Raw genomic sequence first — 21,094 nt, forward strand, 5'->3', positions numbered from 1 at the left:
GAGTATTTCTGGGAAAGGTCCCTATACTTGTAAGGAGAATCAAGAAGAGATACTGTCTTTTTGCATCCAGACATTATTGGGTTTTATTAATTATTGTGTATTCTTGCTTCAGTATTTGGTTTTTATTTTATTCCTTATTATATATTATTATTGTTTCAATATTTAATTTTTATACTATTCCTTATTTTGTGTTATTATTGCTTCAATATCAGAATTGCTTTAGCCAATTTGCAATTATGAAGAAAATCAGTGTTATGCTAAGTGCAGCAGAATAGAGCACCAAGGTTCCTTATATCTTGGTGACATTACTTGGTCAATGACTCAACCAATAATGGAGTCCACCATCTTTGGACTTTGTATATTATGAGAAAATAAATACATTTTTTAAGCTTAAATTAATTTCATTTTCTGTTACTTATAGCTGAAGGCATCCTAATTCAGTATTCTATCCTAAAATATATGCTTAAATATACTGATCTTTTACACAAACACCTCAAAATGAACGTGAAACAGAAGATCTGGAAAAAAGAAACAGTGAATGGCAATGCCTAGAAGCAATGAAGCTCTATAGGGAACATATCTGCAAAAGCAGAGATGAATCACTGCATTATATAATTGGGAAGCAATAATAGTTAAGTAGTGATTAAGAGCATACACTCTGGGTTCAATCTCAAAAGCTTGCTAGATTTGTCTGTATAAACTTTGGGTAGTTATTTAACCTCTCTAAGTTCCCAGTTATTGGATAATAGGATCATATCTTCCTCCCAGGAATGTTCTGAGGATTAAAATAAATAAATGCAAGTACATGGCTTAGCATTTTCTAACACACGATAAATGCTCAAAAGTGTTTATTATTTCTATTTTTAATACTTAGTTCTTTATATTTCACAACTATTTTCTTAAGTATCCTTCCATTTGACTGTCATAACAACATAGTGAGTTACATATTCCCATATTACAGTGAGGAAACAGCCTAAGAGAGGTTGCATGTAAATAGTCAAGATTTGAACCTAGGTACCTCTATTATCAAAGAAAGAACAAGTAACTCTTAGGTATAAAATGAAACCACAACTACACATTTACAAAGACAGAAATTTAAGGAGAGTGAAGGGAGAACTGATTTACAATGTAGAGAATTGCTAATTGTCCTAATTACAGTATTAGCAAAGGAAGAAGCACTGTGTCAATGGCACTGACAATGTTTGAGAGTTAAAGCTGAAATGTTTGTTCATGGTAACTGGAATTTAGGCTATAATCCACCAAGTAAAGTGATGGCTTAACAAGTCAGTAAAAGCAAGGTACATTCTGAGTAATTTAAACTAAATCTACACTTTAAATATACTACCATGGAGTTGGAGAGTGAAAGCAATATATATTCTACTATGTACACTCATGAAATGCTTTAAGAAATCAAAACACAATTTTAACAGCTGACAACTCTTGCACCCCTAAAATATATGTTTTCCATTAGATGGCAGTGTAAGCTCGGGTTTAAATCTTCTGGAAATGTTTAGCCCATGCCAGGGGAAGACCCAAGTACATGGGTTGAGTGGTCACATACAAAACTAACAGCAATGTTCTCAACATATCAGAATTTGCTTTCGAGTATGAGAAAATTCTACAGTAATGACCTGTGAATGAGAAAAACAAAAATCACTTTGAGAAAAATTCTAACCACCTCACAGAGTAAGGCCGGGTTATAGTTGTGTTACTGCATTAAAGAGAACATGTTTTCTTGATTTGGCAGATGGAAAGATGAAAGGTGGGGAGGCTAAAACAGTAAAAGTGGGTTTATATAGTTTTTTTGAGTGTTTGTATATTATACTCAATTCTTTTAGCTTTCAATTTTTAGCATCATTTTCACTCTATTGTATTAAATATTATGAGCTTGCTCTTGGTTGTATATGTTGTTTTCTTTCTTTCCTCCCTTTTTGGGGAGCAGGGTCTGAAAGGTTCTGGACTTATGCACTGTATCACAGCCCACAAAATTGTTTTTATAAATTCCTAAAAAGCGAATTTATCCAAGAATCTTCTCTTCTATACTCATACTGAGAATTATTTTGCCACCCGTCCCTTGTTTGTGGGGAAACTGGTCAACTTTCCTTTCTACTGAAACACCAAATTGATGAGAAGAAAATCAGATTTGCATTGCCCATAAAATCCATGTAGAAATAAAGCAGGTATTACTGGTCCATCAAATGACTAGACAGCCATTCCCATGTAATTATTTAATAATAGTTTAATAATAATTAATAATAATAAAAAGTTGTAGATCATATAAAAACTCCATTTTTATGTCCTCACTTCCATATATGTATGATCTCCAAAAACATAACTTAATATTCTCAAGTTAGACAAATATTTCTTTTAAGAAATAAAACCTAGCAGGGCGCCTGGGTGTCAGTCTGTTAAGTGTCCAACCCTTGATTCTGGCTCAGGTCATGATGTCAGGGTTATGACACTGGGCCCCTCTAGGGCTCCATGCTAGGCAAGGAACCTACTTGAGATTCTTTCTCCCTCTTCTCCTGCCTCCCCACACCCAGTTGGGCAGGTGCCCATGTGGGTGCACTTTCTCTCTCTGCCCCTCTCTCTCTAAAAGAAAAAAAAGGAATATAACCCAGTGAGAGCTTTTACTTAACATGAACCTGTTTTACCTTTTCTTTCTGTTTAAATAGTTTGTCTCCATTACAATTTAAGCTATGCAAAGAACAGACATTTGTGACAATCAGTATAATAAATCAAAAATGCAGACTTTTTATAACTAAATCCTAGTCCCAGTTCAAAGTGAAGTTTGTCTGTTTCCAAGCAATTAGTAACATTTTTATAAGTATCAAGGCACCATTTGTGCACAACATCAGTGAAAAATTTAGGAATATGAAGGACTTAAGCAGTCAAAGGAGGCAGTTGATAAAACTCAGTAACTAAAAGACAACAGCATGCATGCTGGGCACACCAGTAAAATGTTTATTAAACTCTGACTCACAAGAAAACTATATTCTGGTACTCTTGCTTTTCCTTTTTTTTTTTAGATTTTATTTATTTATTTGACAGAGAGAGATATCACAAGTAGGCAGAGAGAGGGAGGGAAGCAGACTCCCTGCTGAGCAGAGAGCCAATGAGATGCGAGACTTGATCCCAGGACCATTAGACCATGACCTGAGCCAAAGGCAAAGGTTTAACCCACTGAGCCGCCCAGGTGCCCCTCCTTACTTGCTGCTTCTTATTCAGATGAATTGGTCACAACACTACAGGACCTCTCACTGTTCCACACTGTACTTCTGACTGTCAGCTGAAGAGAATTTCATCAACATTCACAATGCAATTACTAGCAGCTGATTCATCTTCCAAAGTGACATCACAATTTTAATGATAAATCATTAGGACCACAGTATTTTATAATAAGCAATCATAATTCTTCAAACCTTCTAAATAATATATTTCAACAAACAAGTAATATTAAAACCCTAATATTCCTTCTCTAATGACAATTTTTTTAAAAATTAAAATTAGATCCCGTCCCAACCTTTTTTTTTTTAATTAACATACAATGTATTATTTGCCCCAGAGGTATATAGGTTTGCAAATCATCAGGCCTACAAATTTCACAGCACTCACCATAGCACATACCCTCCCCAATGTCCATAACCCAGCCACCCTATCCCTACTCCCTTACCCCCCAGCAATTTTAAACAAAAGAAACACCCAAATGACATTAATATACAGAAATAAAAACCAGTTAGGAAATACTCTTGGGGATTCTAACCTGAACATACATCATTCCGTACGGAGAGCAAAGCTTTTATTTAAAAAATACTGAGTCAGGAGGGCGCCTGGCTGGCTCAGTTGGTACAGCATGCGACTCCTGATCTCAGTGTTTTAAGTTCAAGTCCTGAGCTGGGTATGAAGCCTACTTAAAAAAATAAAAATAAAAAAGCAAAATAAATAAAATAAATCGAGTCAGGGAAAGAAAACCCACATCAATATTTTAATATCCGCTTTTCCTTTCCTTTTCTCTTTTTCTAAAATTAGATTTCTCTATCTGAAGTCAGAGGATTCAGTAAAATAAATGCTGTTTTCCTGACAGTATCTTTAAAAAATAAAAAGGAACCATGAAAAGCATTTTTCTGGCCAAAAACTTTCTCTTGTTTTCTATAACTCTTTGTACTTTCACCTTTCATTTTCTTGCTTTCTAGTATTCTAGCCTGTCTTTCTTTTACTGAAAATTTCAAGACTTTAAATGTGCAAAAGAACTACTGGACTCCTTTCACGGTCTGGAGGGCCTTCCCAGTGTTTTCTGATTCTATAGAAACCTGTGCATTTCTCTGTTCCTATTTTGCAACTAAGCTGTAGAAACAGAAGTTAACTAATGGAGGACTGATGGTGACTAGAGAGCCCCGGCCACAGAAATACCTGCCAGGTGACGATGCAACTAATTACCATGCAGTAGATGTGGTCAGTCTACATCTTTCAGCATTCCTCACTGCCTATTATGTCTACCCTCTGGAATTTCCTCTGAACTGGCTTTAACATTTTTCTGGCTTTCCTATTAATTAATGAATTAAATAAAAGCTCTTAACGTGTTCATTTTATATTTGTATGAGAGTCATGGCTTTACCTTTTCAAAAGACTACTCTTTATCCTATGGCTAAGCAAATTATTATTTGAAACTTAAGTAACAACTTGAAAGAAATACTACTATTAAATTTATAGCCATTTTAGCACTTCTTAAATTAATGTATATAATGCTTTTTTTAAAGATTTTAATACAATTTGTTACCCTGAAACCTCAACAGTTATTAAAAAGAGATTCTCTTCCTAAGTGACTGAGCAGAGCATGAACAGTGTATGATGCAAGAAGAGCAAAAGCATCATTGTAATAATGACTAACATTTACTAAGCACTTGCTACGAGCAACACTCTTCTAAAGCATTCACTCTCTGAATCCTCACAAACACCCTATGACACAGGTACTGCATGTTGCACCTGAGAAAACTGAGGCAGAGTAGTTAAGTAACTGGCTCAAAGTCCTACTGCTAGTAAGCTGGAGAGCTATGGTTCAAATGGAGTTTGGCTCTAGAATAAATTAGACTACCTCACAGAGAAGAAAAAAAAAAGAAAACTTCTAAAGAGCCCAGCACATTTAGTGCCATTATTCCTGGCTGCTGTTACCAATGTTCCCTAAGAATAATCCTGACACATATTAAGAAAAAGTGCTATTAGAGAGAGTTCAAGCCCATCCTTTTTCTGGGTAGCAGCAAAAACAGAAATAATAAAGACAATTCAAAACTGGAAGGACCTGAGAAGATAAAGAAGTCAAATAGGGGTGAGTTATATGCCAAACTGAAAATTAAGAAAATACATCTTATGATAGTAAACATTCAATTTAATCCTTCCATTGATAGTTTTGTCTAAAGCTCATATAAAATTCATACAGTATTCCTATATTCCCTGTGCCCAAATATAAAATTGTATTTTCCTTATGAAAGAACAATCAAAAAGGACCTCCTGCTCTACACTTTTCTTGTGGCAGGCCTTGGAAAGAAGCTGGCTTCTAAGAGTACTGAAGCACGCTGTTAAAAGTTTTCCTATCAACTGCAAAGTCTACTCATGGTTGAAACTGTGCTCAACTAAATAGCCAGCAATTACCATTCTTTCTGGATTTTCTGATCCCCAAACTCCTTTATAGAGCACTGAAATCCTTAAAACATCTACAGATGACCCATACTGCGAAAGAGCTTCAAAGATGTGACCTAGGATAGTCCAAGTTCACTAAAAGCTGCTAAGCCCCAGGATTTTTCAACACATGGTGAATTCCCAAGACAAACACTTGTTCCTTTCCTCTTAGCCAGAGGTAAAAACCCACTAGGTGAAAAAGAAGCTTGCTATTTGAATTACTAATGGTCTTCAAGTGTAGGCCTGAAGGTTAAATATATAAAGATTAATATTATTATATTATATTATATTATATTATATTATATTATATTATAGTGTTAACAGAACTAATTTGTCACCTTCGGTAACTGATTATAGAGCAACACTCAGTATATAACTCCATGAGCAGAATCACCAAGGTTAGAAAATAAATTAGACACAATTAATGTATTAAATGAATTGATTAAGTAAGATATAAGGATAGAGGTACTAATTATAAAAGTTGCTAAAATACTATCTTAGCAATTAAGAAAATCATAGATTTGTTTACATCTTGAACACTCTCATTTACCTGCCATAATTCTGAGAGATTAAGTCTAGATTAAGTATGAATTATAGGCAGGGGTCGTAAACAAAATAAAAGACTACAGTGGGCCTAATCATTCTAAAATATTTCCCCAAAACACCAAGCACATGGAATATTCTATTTTGATCTCAAGTACCATCTAAATATTTAAACTCACCAGCCCCAGATAACTTATTACAAACTTCAAGATACTTTTCTTCCTCACAAAAAGTAAACTAAAAAAACTAATGAGGTAAGTAGTTTTCGCCAAAATTTTTAACTATTTGGAACATTCACTAGGCAGCAAACTGACCAGGCTTCAGAATAACACTTGAACCCAAACAACAGAAATGTCTTCAACTGTGTTTCCCTGGATGTTTCCGGAGTTTCCCTCTTTACTCGTAAGTATATAAAACTTTTCAGCAATAAAGAAAACTGAAGGCAAGATGGTACTCACTTTTCAATCTCAATGCCAAGAGGATTAGCAGGACGTAGAGACAAGGGGGGAATTCCTTTATTCCTGTCAGTACGCATATCATAATAATTCATTTCATCAACCCACACAGCAGATTGATCCAAAAGACCTGCCAAAATGAGGAGCATGTCCTTAATGAGATACAAACTAACACTTTCCTTATTGTTTTACTTTTTAAAGACCTAATACAAAATGCACACTAAGGTGATTTTTGAGAAATTTGAGAGCACAAAAGCTGTGGTGCTTTCATTTTTGTTTCTGTTTTTTTTAATGGTTGGTGGCTTAATTAAAAACACTAAGAATCTATAAAAAAGTAAATATAACACCTCTTGGTTCATGGTTTCACTGTACATTATTCAATAGAGAAGGAACACTAAGCCTCTTGAGAAAAAAATCTGCTAAAACAAATGTACTTTAAAACAATAAAAAGTAAAATTAATTTGGTTAATTCAAAAAATATCCAACAATTCCTTATATAAAGAAAACAGTCAAACACTTTCCAAGAAATGCATGGCCTGTGTAATGGAAATGACTAGGATATTCAGGAAAAATATGTAAACACTGTCAACAAAATATAATCTCTGAAAACGGTACCCTCTTTTATGTGACTGAGTTGTCATTCACTTTGGCATAGGACTCACAGGCTTACTACCTCTAAACTTGGGTTCAAACAGAAAATGGGCAAAGGGCCAATGAGCAGAGGAGCAGCTGGGGCCTGTGAAGTCTTCATGAGGGAAGGTATTTGATCCCAGGCAACTTCAAGCTATATGACCCTTTGTGAACCCACAAATTCTTTCAGCACCCACAGTTCTGCCAGAATGCAACAAGAGGCTTTGTTAGAGGTTATACTAAAGTCTAGATATTCCTAAGTTAGGCCTGATAAGCCTTTATTGAGTTTATACTGTGCTAGGTCCTGGCAGGGTACTTTAGAATAAAATAAATTGTCTTTATCTGCCATATAAATATGATATAAAACACTGCTGGGTTCAGTCAGTGCTTTAAGTTCCTCCAGAAACCTGGTAACAAGTTCTGGCTTTAATTTTCAGTTTTTGAATATATTAAATGAGTAAACAAAAACAGGGAATATTATATATGCACAGATATATGCATAGGCACACATATATGTGTGTATGTGTGTGTGTGTGTGTGTGTGTGTTCCATTTTGTATTCTCCCTTAAATTCCTTATCTAAATTTTTATTTATGGAAAAAAAAATCTAGGATTCTAAGGAAGCTAATGCTGTAGAAAGGCTCTACACTCTAAGATAGAAAACAAAAACAATCTGCAAAATTATTTACTTTTCAATATAAGAAAGAAGTATGACCTGGGCTTAATTACACCTGTGATATTCCTATATTACACAAATATTTACCAAGTACTAACTATGTATAAGACATCACAGGACCACAGAGAAAAATCTGACATTAACGTTGTGTAAGGGTCTATACTAAGCACTTTATATGCACGATGTAACTCATTTAATCCTACAGGGTAGGTAATATTGTTGTTCCACTTTTATCCATAAAGAACTAGCACTGAAGTTCCACAGTTCATGGTGCTAGACCTCAGATTAGTATTCAGAGTTCAGCTCCTTGGACCAAGTTCTTAACTACCCCTAATATGAGGAAGGAAGTGTTAGGTACACAAAAAGTAACATTTAAAGTGCTACAGTATACAAAAAAAAAGAGTGCTTATTTCTTGTTTGGAGGACTAAAAACACATTTTGGCCAGGCAACATTTTGTCCTAGCCTCAAAGGAAACAAGGGAAATGAAGGAAACAAGAACATTATTTAGATGGTATTATTGCTAATTTGGCCAAATGAGGAGGATATTTTACCTCAAATATTGACTGCATAATAGAAAGAAATGCAATTACTGTGTTCAAAATCAAGGAACTAAAATTGACAAAGCAAATGTTAAAGAAATAAATTTTATAAAGAATTTAGGATGATAGTTCTCTCATGATCATCTTTATTTCACTGTTACCTCAGCAAACTGCCTTTCCAAAAGTAATGCAAATTTTAACTAATATCCCATTCCTGTCAAAATAAACATAATCTAAGTTAATGAGATGTGAGAGTCGGTAAATTTTATACAAATCTACCACTTTTAGATTTTGAAAGACAAAAGCCATTTTCATTTTCCTCTTTAAAAAATTAAAGTAAGATGATACCTATTTTTTCAGGTTTGAGTAGCTTGAAAGACACTGTTGAGGTTCCTTTGCCACCTGACTTGGTTGTGACAATAATGTCTCCTTTGTCATTTTTAGCTTGTCCCACTCGACATACTATTTTACTTGCAGACATCCATTCGGCCGTCAGGAGGCAATTATGTCCACAAATTGTCAGACCTGAAAATAAAAGCATGTAAGTAACAAAGTTCAAAAGAACAAAGATAAGATCACAGACACATCTATTACATAAAAAGACAATTCTTCTCTCAGTATTACCAGGCTTCTTCCATGAAGTGAAAAATAAATCTAGAAATAACATTTCCTGTTCAATAGTTATTTCTATTATTGAATATACCCAATGTACCTGCAAATATACTGTCTCTACTAATTTTTGTCTAATCCTTTTTCTTTCGTATTTAAGACTTCTTTAGATTATATTTAAGTTTCTTCAAATATCAATGGAATTAAAAAATAATGACCATAATAATTATGTGTAGGCATTCCAAATACTCAGACTATGCGACTCTTAAATTGCTTTCATAGGTTTTTATGGGAAATTATTGCTATTATTAGAAATCTAAGTTATTGGGGCACCTGGGTGGCTCAGTGGGTTAAAGCCTCTGCCTTCGGCTCAGGTCATGATCTCAGGGTCCTGGGATCGAGCCCCGCATCCGGCTCTCTGCTCAGTGGAGAGCCTGCTTCCTCCTCTCTCTCTCTCTCTCTCTGCCTGCCTCTCTGCCTACATGTGATCTCTGTCTGTCAAATAAATAAATAAAATCTTTAAAAAAAAAAAGAAATCTAAGTTATTGACATAAATTTCTGACATATACTAAATATATATATCATTCCCTAAAAATATATTTATCCATGTTCCTGAAAATAATGCACACTTACTTTTCCTAGCATTTAAATTATATATGGTATACATAGTATACACTTTATTTCAAGCAGAACCTGGAGTCTGGTAAATCCAGCTGATGTTCTAGGGCCTTACTGGATTATTATTTCATTTTTTATATCTGTATCCTATATTGGTAGTTCATGCTGCCTTAGTGTTTCCCTAATGATTCTGTCACTAAACTACATTTTGCTCTTATAGTGAAACAGAACTCCCAAAATGTCAACTCATGCCTGGAATCTCAGGCCCTGATATCAAGTAAATTATTATAATTTCGGCAGTAATCAAACAGGGAGGCACTGAAAGATTATAGTGAGGAAGATGTGACCCCAGACAGAACACCAATATATCACCATAAGGACAACTGCCAGCTCTTCTAATACTTATTTTATTTGTATTTTCCATTTCTGCAAAACAGAACAAGCTTATAAATATTTTTGGAAAAAAACAAGCCAAAATGTAGGTGGCAAAGACCCAGACACTTCACACTTTCTATTCTCATTATTTAACTTTTTATATTGCTCAGCAGTCAAGTTTGGCAATTACAATTTTTTTTTCAGATACCAGGAACACCTCAACTAATGCCAAATTGGGCTGAAAAAATGTAGGAAGGGATTCAAGTCATCTTTTGTCACAACTTAAAGCACTGTTTGGTAAGAAAGTTATGTTAACCATAGAGTAATAAAAGCAATCACCTTTTAGAGATGCATTTGTTAAAATAATGAATTTCAGAGATTTCCCTAAAACAGCCATTATTTATACATGTATGGAATTCTGCCTTTCTTTTTTCCTTTTTTTAAGATTTTATTTATTTGGGAGAGAAGCAGGGAGGTGGGGAGGGATGGGCAGAGGGAGAGGGAGAAGCAGGCTCTCCACTGAACAGGGAGCAAGATGTGGGGCTTGATCTCAAGGCAGATGCTTAACTGACAGCCACCCAGGCACCCCTGGAATTCTGTCTTTCTAATAACAGCATTTAAAGTTTTCTGTTAAGTTTTTTAAATGTATAATGACATTTACACATTTTTAAATGCATTCATAATTCAAAATTATTTTTTCAATATGAGAATGATATCTTTCCTGAAAATCAATTTTGTTTTGAAAAATATAAACAATTTAAGAGATTCAAAACACCCCTAGAACTCCTCTCCATCTTTAAGAGAAGCACTCTGAAACACTTCAATGAGTATTTGCTCAAATAATGTTTATGCATACACATATCAGTCTATGTATATTTTAAATGATGGAAAAGTCTTTAATTAATAAACTAAGCAGTTTTAGTGTTATAGGTGGTAGATATTTTGATATCACTCTAGGTTAACATATTAACTTAATATTTTAAAATTTTATAATATCAAAAAGATTCTTGTGATTTTATATATTGACTCATTTCAGAAAAGAAACTAACTCACTAGTAAATGTCAGGACTTAATATAAAGTCATTCCTAAAATAAGTTCCCAGCTGGAGAACAACCTAATGATTAAAACTGAAGAATGAGAGCAGATTTAAAATATAAAGACAGGAAGCCTTAAAAACATGTTCAGATGAGCAAATATAAACGATATCCATGACAGTACAAGCTGGGAAAAAGCTACCCAGAACAACAGTTTATTCATTTAGTTGTAGCAGCTATCAAGGTTTCTGTGATTTAATATCTGCTCTACATTTTAACTAAAAAAAAAAAAAAAAAAAAAAAAAATCACAATTTTAAACATAGATTCAAACAGATCATTTTAAATGTCATAAAAATTAAATAAAATCACAAGACCAATTTCTTAATTTCTAAAGTACATTTTTGCTAAGTTACTGCAAACCAAGAAATCTGCTTCATAAAATATAACATCTTTTTTTTTTTTAAGTAACTTGTAGAATTTCAAATAAACTGTTTTTTATAATGTTTCACTTGGCTAGCATAGATATCTTCTGAGCTAAAAACACTGAAATTATTTAGCAGATTGGGTTTGCTTTTTTAAAAAATGGTTTCTAGGCAATACATAGGCAGGTTGAAAGATGAACTAGCAAGGTTTACAGAAGTATACACACTTAGTCAAATAAGAATAGCACTGCTTAAAGCTAAGCAAGATTAAAATTTATACAGAATAGTAACTATCATGTTAGGAGCTCCAGTTAAAATGTAGGACATAACCTCCATCTTTATGGTTTACTTCTATGCATTCTAGGGACTCTTCCACTTTGGATAAAGAAAAATCTAGAATGAGCTATGTCAAAAATCAAGACATTGGATTAGATAAAACTATCTTCATAAGAATAATTAACTTTTCAGATGCCTGGGTGGCTCAGTCCGTTAAGCGTCTGTCTTAGACTCAGGTCATGATCCCAGGGTCCTGGGATCAGACCCACATCGGGCTCCTTGCTATTAGGGAGCTTGCTTCTTCTGCCTCTGCCTGCTGCTCCCCCTGATTGTGTCCTCTCTCTCTCTCTCTCTCTGACAAATAAATAAATAAATAAATAAATAAAATCCTTTTAAAAAAAGAATAATTAATTTTTGTTTACTGAAGAATCAAAAACTATGGCTAGAGGAAACATATAAAATAAGACATATTTAAATAACACTAGTGAAAAGAACTAGCTAGAAAGTGCAAAACTCATTTATTAAACATAGTGCCGAGCTCCAATTCACTTTCTCCTTTTCAAGGGTTTTCCAGATGGCCAAAAAAATAATCTGTCAACCCGCACCAATAATGCAAGAAAAATAAGTTCCAATTCACAGCCTCCAATACTTTACCAATGGGTCCCACATAAATTTTTAAAAGATTTACTTATTTGAGAGAGAGAGCGAGCACAAGTGGGGGAGGAGCAGAGGGACAGGGAGATACATATTCCCCACTGAGCAGGGAACCTGACTCAGGACTTGACTGCAGGACTCTGGAACTGTGACCTAAGCCGAAGACAGAAACTTAACAGACTGAGCCACCTACATGCCCCTAGGATCCCTCATAAATTAAGAAGAGTCAAGAGAATGTTTGAATCCAGACAAGTTTATATGGTAATCAGCATATATGTTGAATAGCATATACTAAAGTCTCTCGCTTCCTCATTCTGAATGCGTCTCTATTCTAAATGAATCTCAGAGTTCACAAGAAAATAATCCTACCTGACCAAACAATTATAATATACATACATATAAATATATAAACATACATATATATGGAATATTACTCAGCCATTAAAAAAGAATGAAATCTTGCCATTTGCAATGACATGAATGGAGCTAGAGAGTACCAGGCTAAGTAAAATAAGTCAGTCAGAGAAAGACAAATACCCTATGATTTCACTCATATGTGGAATTTAAGAAATAAAACAAGCATAGAGGGAAAAAAAAAGAGAGGCAAACCAAGAAACAGATTCAACTATAGAGAACAAACTAATGGTTACCAGAGGGGAGGTATGCGAGGTGGATGGATTAAATGGATTAAGAAGTCCATTTGTGGTGAGCACTGGGTACTGTATGGGAAGTGCTGAATCACTAAGTTGTTCACCTTAAACGAATCATATACTGTATGTTAACTAAGGGGAATTAAAAAAAAAACAAACAAAAAACTTAAGAAAAGACAATCAAGGGATGAGAACCACTTACAAACATGAATGCTTAAATAATCAGCAGTAGGAGGTCTTCATGTTACAGAGTGGGAGGGGACAGACACTATACAAACTAATAAATTTATATAGTGCCAACAGGATACAGAGTGTGCATGTCCTTGAACTTAAAAAAGATTAAAAAAAAACAGATACGAAAAACTATGATTTAGCTTACCATAAATATATAAATATTAGGGAAGCCTAAATAAAAAGACAGATTAACATGGGTGGGAATTAGTGTGAAGGGCTTTTTTTTTTTTTTTTGGTTTTAAGTCTCAAGTTTTGGCAGACAGAGACTATTCGTATTTCAGATCTATGGTGGGGCTCTCAAGCACGATGAAGCATCAGTGTGGCAGATGAAAGGAAATAAGTAAGATTCACAGGTCTTAGTAAGGATATGCACCTGGTGAGAGTAGATAGTTTCTTCTAGGTGAACTGAGGATAAGACCAACTGGTACTGATATCACCAGGAGACAGAGTTTCGATTTGATTTGAAGGGCAATAAAGAACAGAAGAGGTATAATTTACAGAGCACTACAGAACAAATACAAACAGATACATAATGGAGGGAAAACTAAAGTGGGCAAAAATAGCTAGGGAGACTATTTGGTCAATCAAAGCAGGAGAAAGCAAGGCTGAGGAAATGGAGGCAAGTCTCAGCTATGAGAAACTTTTTGAAGGACTTGGTGAAAAGCAATTTAGACAAGATTTGATAAATAATGATTTTTACACAGAAAAGCCAGAAAACCAAATAATTCTTTCATCTTTATTCAGATTATTCCATACAGATCACAATTTTTTTTTCTATCAGCTTATCTCAACTGCCCCCTACAAAAATGAAAACATATTTCTTGCTCTTACCTATGAGGTCAGTTGGGCCAGTTCCCAGGTTTTCTCCTCTAATTGTGACCTTTGTCCATGGTATTCCCTCATTTGGAGATATGCCTGTCACAAGAGGGGGTTGTCGTGATCGGGACATTGTGCTTTGTTGGGCAAACAGAAGGTCTAGTTACAGAAGTAATCTGCTAAAAAAGAAAGGGGAAAGTATTAGGGACAACGGAAATAAGTATTGACTAAAAATACAAGAAAGCTAGAGATTCAATACCAAACATAAAAAATATTCTTAAACATAAAGTTCCAAATTTTTTAGCTGTTATTTAACCTACCTGCCAACATCTACCGAACATTAAATTTACCAAGGACATTATAGCTGGTACTGTGAGGGAAAATGTCAGAAAAATAACAGATAACTAAGCTCTTGGTTCTGGAACTTTCAATATGATAGATAGAACCTAATGTCACCATTAGCTCCATACCTACACCTGCTGAATCCCAAAAATATGCTAGAAAATGTGCTACTGTCCAAGTTGTTAAAGGAAGACGTTCTGATTAATCATGTTCATAAAAATTAAAATACATTCCCATAGATGTACTGAACATCACTATCATGACCTGAGGCGAAGGCAGACACTTAACTGACTGAGCCATCCAGGCAACCCATTGGGTCTCTTTCTTATAACATACACAAAAATTTACTCCAAATATACTATAGACCTACATGTACAAGACAAAACTATAAAACTCTTTGAAGAAAATGCAGGAGTAAATCTTTGTGATCTTGGGTTAGACAAACACCTCTTAGACACAACACCATATGCAACAAAAGGAGAAAAAGAGATAAACTGGACTTGGTCAAAATTAAAAACCTTTGTCCTTCAAAGGACACCATTTGAAAAAGTGAAAAAGACAACCCACAGGAGAAAATATTTGCAAATAGTCTCCCTGATAAGAGACTTCTATCTAGAATATATAAAGATCAATTACAACTCATTGTAAAAGTGAATACTTAAAAAATGGGAAAGAATCTGAATAGACATTTTTGCAAAAAAAGATTTAAAAACATCCAATAAAGACATGAAAAGATGCTCAATGTCATTAGCCAAGGAAATGCAAATCAAAAATCAAACCCACAATGAAATACAACCTTATATCACTAGAAGGCTATAATCAAAAAGGCAAAAAACAATGTGCTGGCAATGATGGGGAGAAATTAGAACCACTGTGCATTGCTGGTGGGAATATAAAAGATACAGCCACTCTGGAAAAGCTTGGCAGTTCCTTAGGAGGTTAAACACAGAGTTAATATACAATTCACTGATTCTACTCCTAAGCAGCTTCCCAAGAGAAATTAAAATATATGTCCACATAAAAATATGTCCATGAATGTTCACAGTAGCATTAATAAAAGTCAAAAAATAGAATAACTCAACAGTCTATAAATGAATGAATGAGAAAGTAAAATGAAGTATATCCATACAATGAGTAACATTTGGCATGAAAGAAAAAAGAAACAAAGTACTCTCATGTGCTTCAAAATGGATCACCCTTGAAAACATTATACTAAGTTATTAATGAAGCCAGTCAGAAAGAACCACACACTAAATAACCCCATTCATAATAAATGTCTGAAAGAGGCAAATCTACAGAGACACAAAGTAGCTCCCTAGGGCTGGAGAGGGGAGATGGAGAGGAACTGGAGTGAACTGCCAGTAAGTATGGTCTTTTCAGTAGTGATGAAAATTCTAAAGCTGATCATGGTGATAGTTACACAATTATGTGGCTATGCTGAACACAAGTGAATTTTTCATTTAAATGGGTAAACTCTATAGAATATGAATAAATCTATTTTAAAAAGACAAAAAATTCTTTGGATAGTAAGTTTAGAGAGGAATATAATGATCACTATTTTTGTTAGCATATTTCTGAGAATTTCAAAACCACTCACTCAATACACACCCACACTGGATACTCAATTTTCATCTAAGAGAAAACTCCAGTCCACTTAGCACAGAGCAGGTAAACTTAATCATAAAGCCACAGTCTTATGGCTTAAGGAATAGGAGGATGAAATTTTAAGCTAACAGAGTAGCTAGAAGGAGAGGAGGAGGGGTGCCTGGGTGGTACAGTGGGTTAAGCCTCCAACTCTTGGTTTTGGCTCAGGTCATGATCTCAGGGTCATGAGATTAAGCCCCACATCAGTCAGGCTCCAAGCTGGGAGCAGAGCCTCCTTGAGATTCTCTCTCCCTCTTCCTTACCCCTCCAGCGTGTGCATATGCTCTCTCTCCTTCTCTCTAAAATAAATATATCTTTAAGAAAGAAGGAAAGAAAGAAAGAATAAAAAAGAAAAGAAATAAAGAACAGAAAAGGAAAGAAAGAAAAAGAAACCAAAGAAAAGAAAAGAGAAAAGAACAAAGTTCTGGAGTAGAGGGGGCCACAGATGCAGAAAAAAATATTACTGAAACCCCTGACTGGCCCCTGAACTGCACTTCATAGGATGCAGAGGAGAGACTGCAAGTAGCACGACATAGACCAAGAGCTTAAAGAATGAAAGAAGTGAGCAAGGATTTTGGTAGCTGCCCACCACAGGGGAGACAAGACGTTGAAATGTGAATCTAGTCAAATTAACAATGCCTGTTAAAAAACAAACAAAGCCAACACTCTCCAGAAGAACAGAACAGATTCCAAAGTCTCTAAATGTAATATCCACATACCTAGGACACAATAAAAATGAATGATCCCATTAAAAAATGTGAAAAATTGGGGTGCCTGGGTGACTCAGTCATTAAGCATCTGCCTTCGGTTCAGGTCATGATCCCAGGGTCCTGGAATGGAGCCCCACATGGGCTCCCTGCTCAGCAGGAAGCCTGCTTCTCCCTCTCCCATTCCCCCTGCTTGTGCTCCCTCTCTCACTGTGTCTCTCTGTCAAATTAAAAAAAAAAAAAAAAGAAAAGTGAAAAATATGTAGCCCTTAGTCAAGTAACAAGTAGACATCAGAAACGAGATGAGCCAAATCCAAACCCGTAAACAAGTATCTGAAAGAGTATAAAATAAGCTATTAAAGAAATATATGACAATAATGAATGGATATATAACCACTCAAAATAGCAGAATTGAAATTATAAAAACAAATATAAAAAAATGTAAGTTTTAGAACAGGAAGGTACGGTACCTGAAATGAAAAGTACAATGACTGAGTTAAACAGAAATTAATTGAAGAAACAGTGAACATGAACATAGGTCAAGAAACTATGTAATATAAAGAATAGAAAAAAGAAAAAGGAAGAGAGGTTCACTGACCTGTGGAAAATATCAAACACTGACTGCTATGAGTGGAATCTCAGAAACAGAGTAGACAGAATGAAGCAGAAAATAATACTTGAAGAAAAAAAAGTTTGAAATTTTCCCAAACTTACTGAAAACTATTATTTTCTAAATACCCAAGAAGTCCAGCAATCACCAGTCAAGATAAATACAAAGAAAATCACACCTAGACACACTGAAGTCAAACCGTTAAAAATCAAAGATAAAGAAAAAAATATTAAAGCAGACATGAAAAACAGTGACACATTATATACATAAGAATGACAATATGATGATAACTTCTAATCAGAAAAATTAAAGGCCAAAAGACAAATGGTGTTTGTCTGAACAAAAAAGTGCTGAAAGGAACAAAAAAGTGCTGAAAGGAATTTTTAAAAAGTCAGAAATGAAGATTTTTAAAAAGGAATTTTATGCTGTTGGTAAAACTGATAGCCACATTCAGAGAATGAGACTGGATCCCTATCTTACACTGTACATAAAAATCAACTTAAAGCAGATTAAAGATGTTAACATAAGAACTGAAACTGTAAAACTCATACAAGAAAACACAGGATGTAAGATTCTTTTTTTTTTTTTTTAAGATTTTATTTATTTACTTGAGAGAGAGAAAGGGAGAGCAGAGAGCAACAGTGAGAGGAAGAAGCAGACTCCACACCTGAGCAGGAAGCCCAATGCGGGGCTCAATCCCAGCCATGACCTGAGCCAAAGGCAAACACTTAACCTCATGAGCCACCCAGACTCCCCAGGACGTAAGATTCTTGACACTGGTCTTGGCAATGATTTTTTTCAGATTTCACATCAAAAATAAAAGCCACAAGAGCAAAAATAAACAAGAACTACATTAAACTAAAAAGCTTGTGCACTCCAAAGGAAACTAACAAAATCAAGGGCAATTATGGATGAGAGAAAATATTTATAACCCACATATCCAAAAAGTAGTCAACATCCAAAATATAGAAGGAACCTGTACATCTCAAAAGCAAAAAAAAAAAAAAAGAAAAGAAAAAAAAAAAGACAAATAATCCAAATTTAAAAAATGAGCTGAGGACACTTTTCCAAAGAAGACATAGAAATGACCTACAAGAACACAAAAGGTGCTCAAAGCGACTATTCATCAGGGAAAGGCAAATCAAAATCACAATGACATGATTACCCCACACCTGTTAAGATGTCTATTATCAAAAAGACAAGAGATAACAAATGCTGGTTGTAGAGAAAAGGGAGTATTTATACATTGCTGGTGGGAATATAAACTGGTATAGCCACTATGGAAAACAGGATGGAAGTTCCTCAAGAGATTAAAATTAGTTTTTCATATGGGTTTGCCACCAGATGTCATGAAACCACTGCGAAATCCAAGCCAAAATGGGCAAGGAAAAGACTCAGTCCATCACCATCACCATTAGACATAGATTTGGGCAAGTCTACCACCACTAGCCATCTGATCTACAAATGTGGTGGGATCCACATACAAACCTTAATATTTGAGATGAAGCCTGCTGAGATAAGAAAGAGCTTCTTCAAATATACCTGGATCTTGGATGAACTGGAAGTTTAATTTGAGCACAGTATCGCCAATGACCTCTCTCTGTGGAAATCTGAGACCACCAAGTGTTATGTGACCATCATTGATGCCTTAACACACAGAGATTTTATCAAAAACAAAACAAAACAAAAACATGATTACAGGCTATGTCAGGGTAACCATGCTGTCTGTCCTGGAACACAGACCTACAGCCTGCATAGTTCTGATAAGGATTAAATACAAGCTGGTTGTTGTATTCTTAAAGGGTCTCATGACTGCCTGTAAATCTCAACAATAGTAAGGCACCAAAGAAATCTTGCAAAAGTAGTTTTATGAGTAGAAATTCAAAGGAAACATGATCCTTATATGTCCCCTCCCCCTTGAACATGAAGCATATAACTGCCAGCTTCATACAGCAAAAGTACAGCTCTTTCTGCCCATGAGTCCTGTCCCTGTGCTACCTGAATACACTTACTAAGTTGAACCCTGAAACATCTCAAGAATTCTTTCTCGACCACCACACTCAATGATCCCACAACAGAAAGGTCCATGAGCAGGCCCTTCTGGTTTACACACTGGGTGTGAAACAACCAATTATTGGTATTAACAAAATGGATTCCACTGAGCCACCTGACAGACAGAAGAGATTTGAGAAAATTAATTAAGTCAGCACATACATTAAGAAAATTGGCTGTAACCCTGACACACATTAGCATTTGTGCCAATTTCTGGTTGAAATGGTGACAACATGCTTTGGTTCACAGATGGAAAACAATCCTTAAAGATGGCAATGCCAGTGGAACCACACTGCTTGAAGCTCTAAATCGTATCCTAAAATCAACTCACCTGTCCAAAAACCCCCTGCATCTGTCCCTCCGTATCAGGACATCCGCGAAATTGATAGTATTGGTTCTGTCCCTATAGGCTGAGTGAAAACTGTCAAACCCAGCATGATGGTCACCTTTGTTCCAGTCAAAATTACAACTTGAGCTTGAGTGAAGTTCTTCCTAGGGCCAATCTGGGCTTCAATCAAGAATATGTCTGTCAAAGATGTTGATTAAGGTAACATAGCTGGTGATAGCAAAAATGACCCACCAACAGAGGAAACTGGCTTCATGGCTCATGTGATTATCCTGAGACATCCAGGCCCAATCAGTTCTGGCTATGTGCCTATGCTGGATTATCACACAGCTCCACAATGCTCACAAGTTTGCTGAGCTAAAAGACTGATCATCGTCTCGAGAAGAAGCTGGAAAATAATCTTGCCATTTGTGACAACAAAAGATAAAACTGGAGAACATATGCTAAGCGAAATAAGGCAGAGAGAGACAAATATTACACGGTTATCACATGTGGAACCTAAAAAAACCCTTTTTTAAAAAAGGCTAACTCATAGAAACAGAGTAATATGCTTATTGTTAGGGCTTGTGGGGCAGGGGAATTGGGGAAAAGACAGAAAAGGATACAAACTGTCCTTTGTATCCTTTGTATCCTTTCCAGTTATAAGTAAGGTCTAAGGATCTAATGGTGACTACAGTTGATAACACTATATTGTACAACGGAAATTCGCTGGGAGAATAGAACTTAAGTATTTTCACCAAAAAAATAAACAAAAAAGGGTAAACAGGTGAAGTGACAGATGTGTAGATCAACCTAATTGTGGAATGTATATAATATCACAATGTATATAATAACAAATCATGTTATACACTTAAAGTATGTTATAATTTTGTCAGTTACATACCTCAATAAAACTGGCAAAAAAAGGAATAAGATTGGTTATTTTCAAATAAAGGAACCTTACTGGGAACAAATCTGCATGACAAGAAACACTGAAAGAATTTCTTTAATCTGAAGGAGAAATGACACTACACAGTAACTTGGAAGATTTTATAGTTCTCGACAAAGGATGAATTCATCAGGACATAACCATGTAAACTGTGTATACACCTAGTAATACAGCTTCAAAACACATGATGCAAATGCTGAGTGAAAGTGTCAAAGTGCTAAATCCACAATCATGATCGGAGATTTTAATATACTCTTTA

General features: G+C 35.1%; 1 protein-coding gene across 5 annotated transcripts in view; it reads right to left on the reverse strand.

Moving 5' to 3' along the window:
* The window catches only part of EXOC2 (exocyst complex component 2), a 254,314-nt gene that overhangs the window by 190,580 nt on the left and 42,640 nt on the right, over positions 1–21,094 (reverse strand). For 4 of the 5 annotated variants that reach the window (XR_004383127.1, XM_032861440.1, XM_032861437.1 and 1 more), the window contains 3 exons: positions 14,222–14,385; positions 8,865–9,041; positions 6,675–6,801 (listed from right to left, as the gene is read on the reverse strand). Coding sequence is in view for 4 of the 5 variants with exons in the window: in XM_032861440.1 (XP_032717331.1) it covers positions 6,675–6,801; positions 8,865–9,041; positions 14,222–14,339 (422 nt within the window). In the remaining variant the exon portion in view is untranslated. The remainder of the gene's footprint in view (positions 1–6,674; positions 6,802–8,864; positions 9,042–14,221; positions 14,386–21,094) is intronic. The other variant, XM_032861438.1, reaches the window with a different exon arrangement.

Source organism: Lontra canadensis, unplaced genomic scaffold, assembly GCF_010015895.1.
Source record: "Lontra canadensis isolate GAN:19392208 unplaced genomic scaffold, GSC_riverotter_1.0 scaffold21, whole genome shotgun sequence".
Classification (NCBI taxonomy): Eukaryota; Metazoa; Chordata; class Mammalia; order Carnivora; family Mustelidae; genus Lontra; species Lontra canadensis.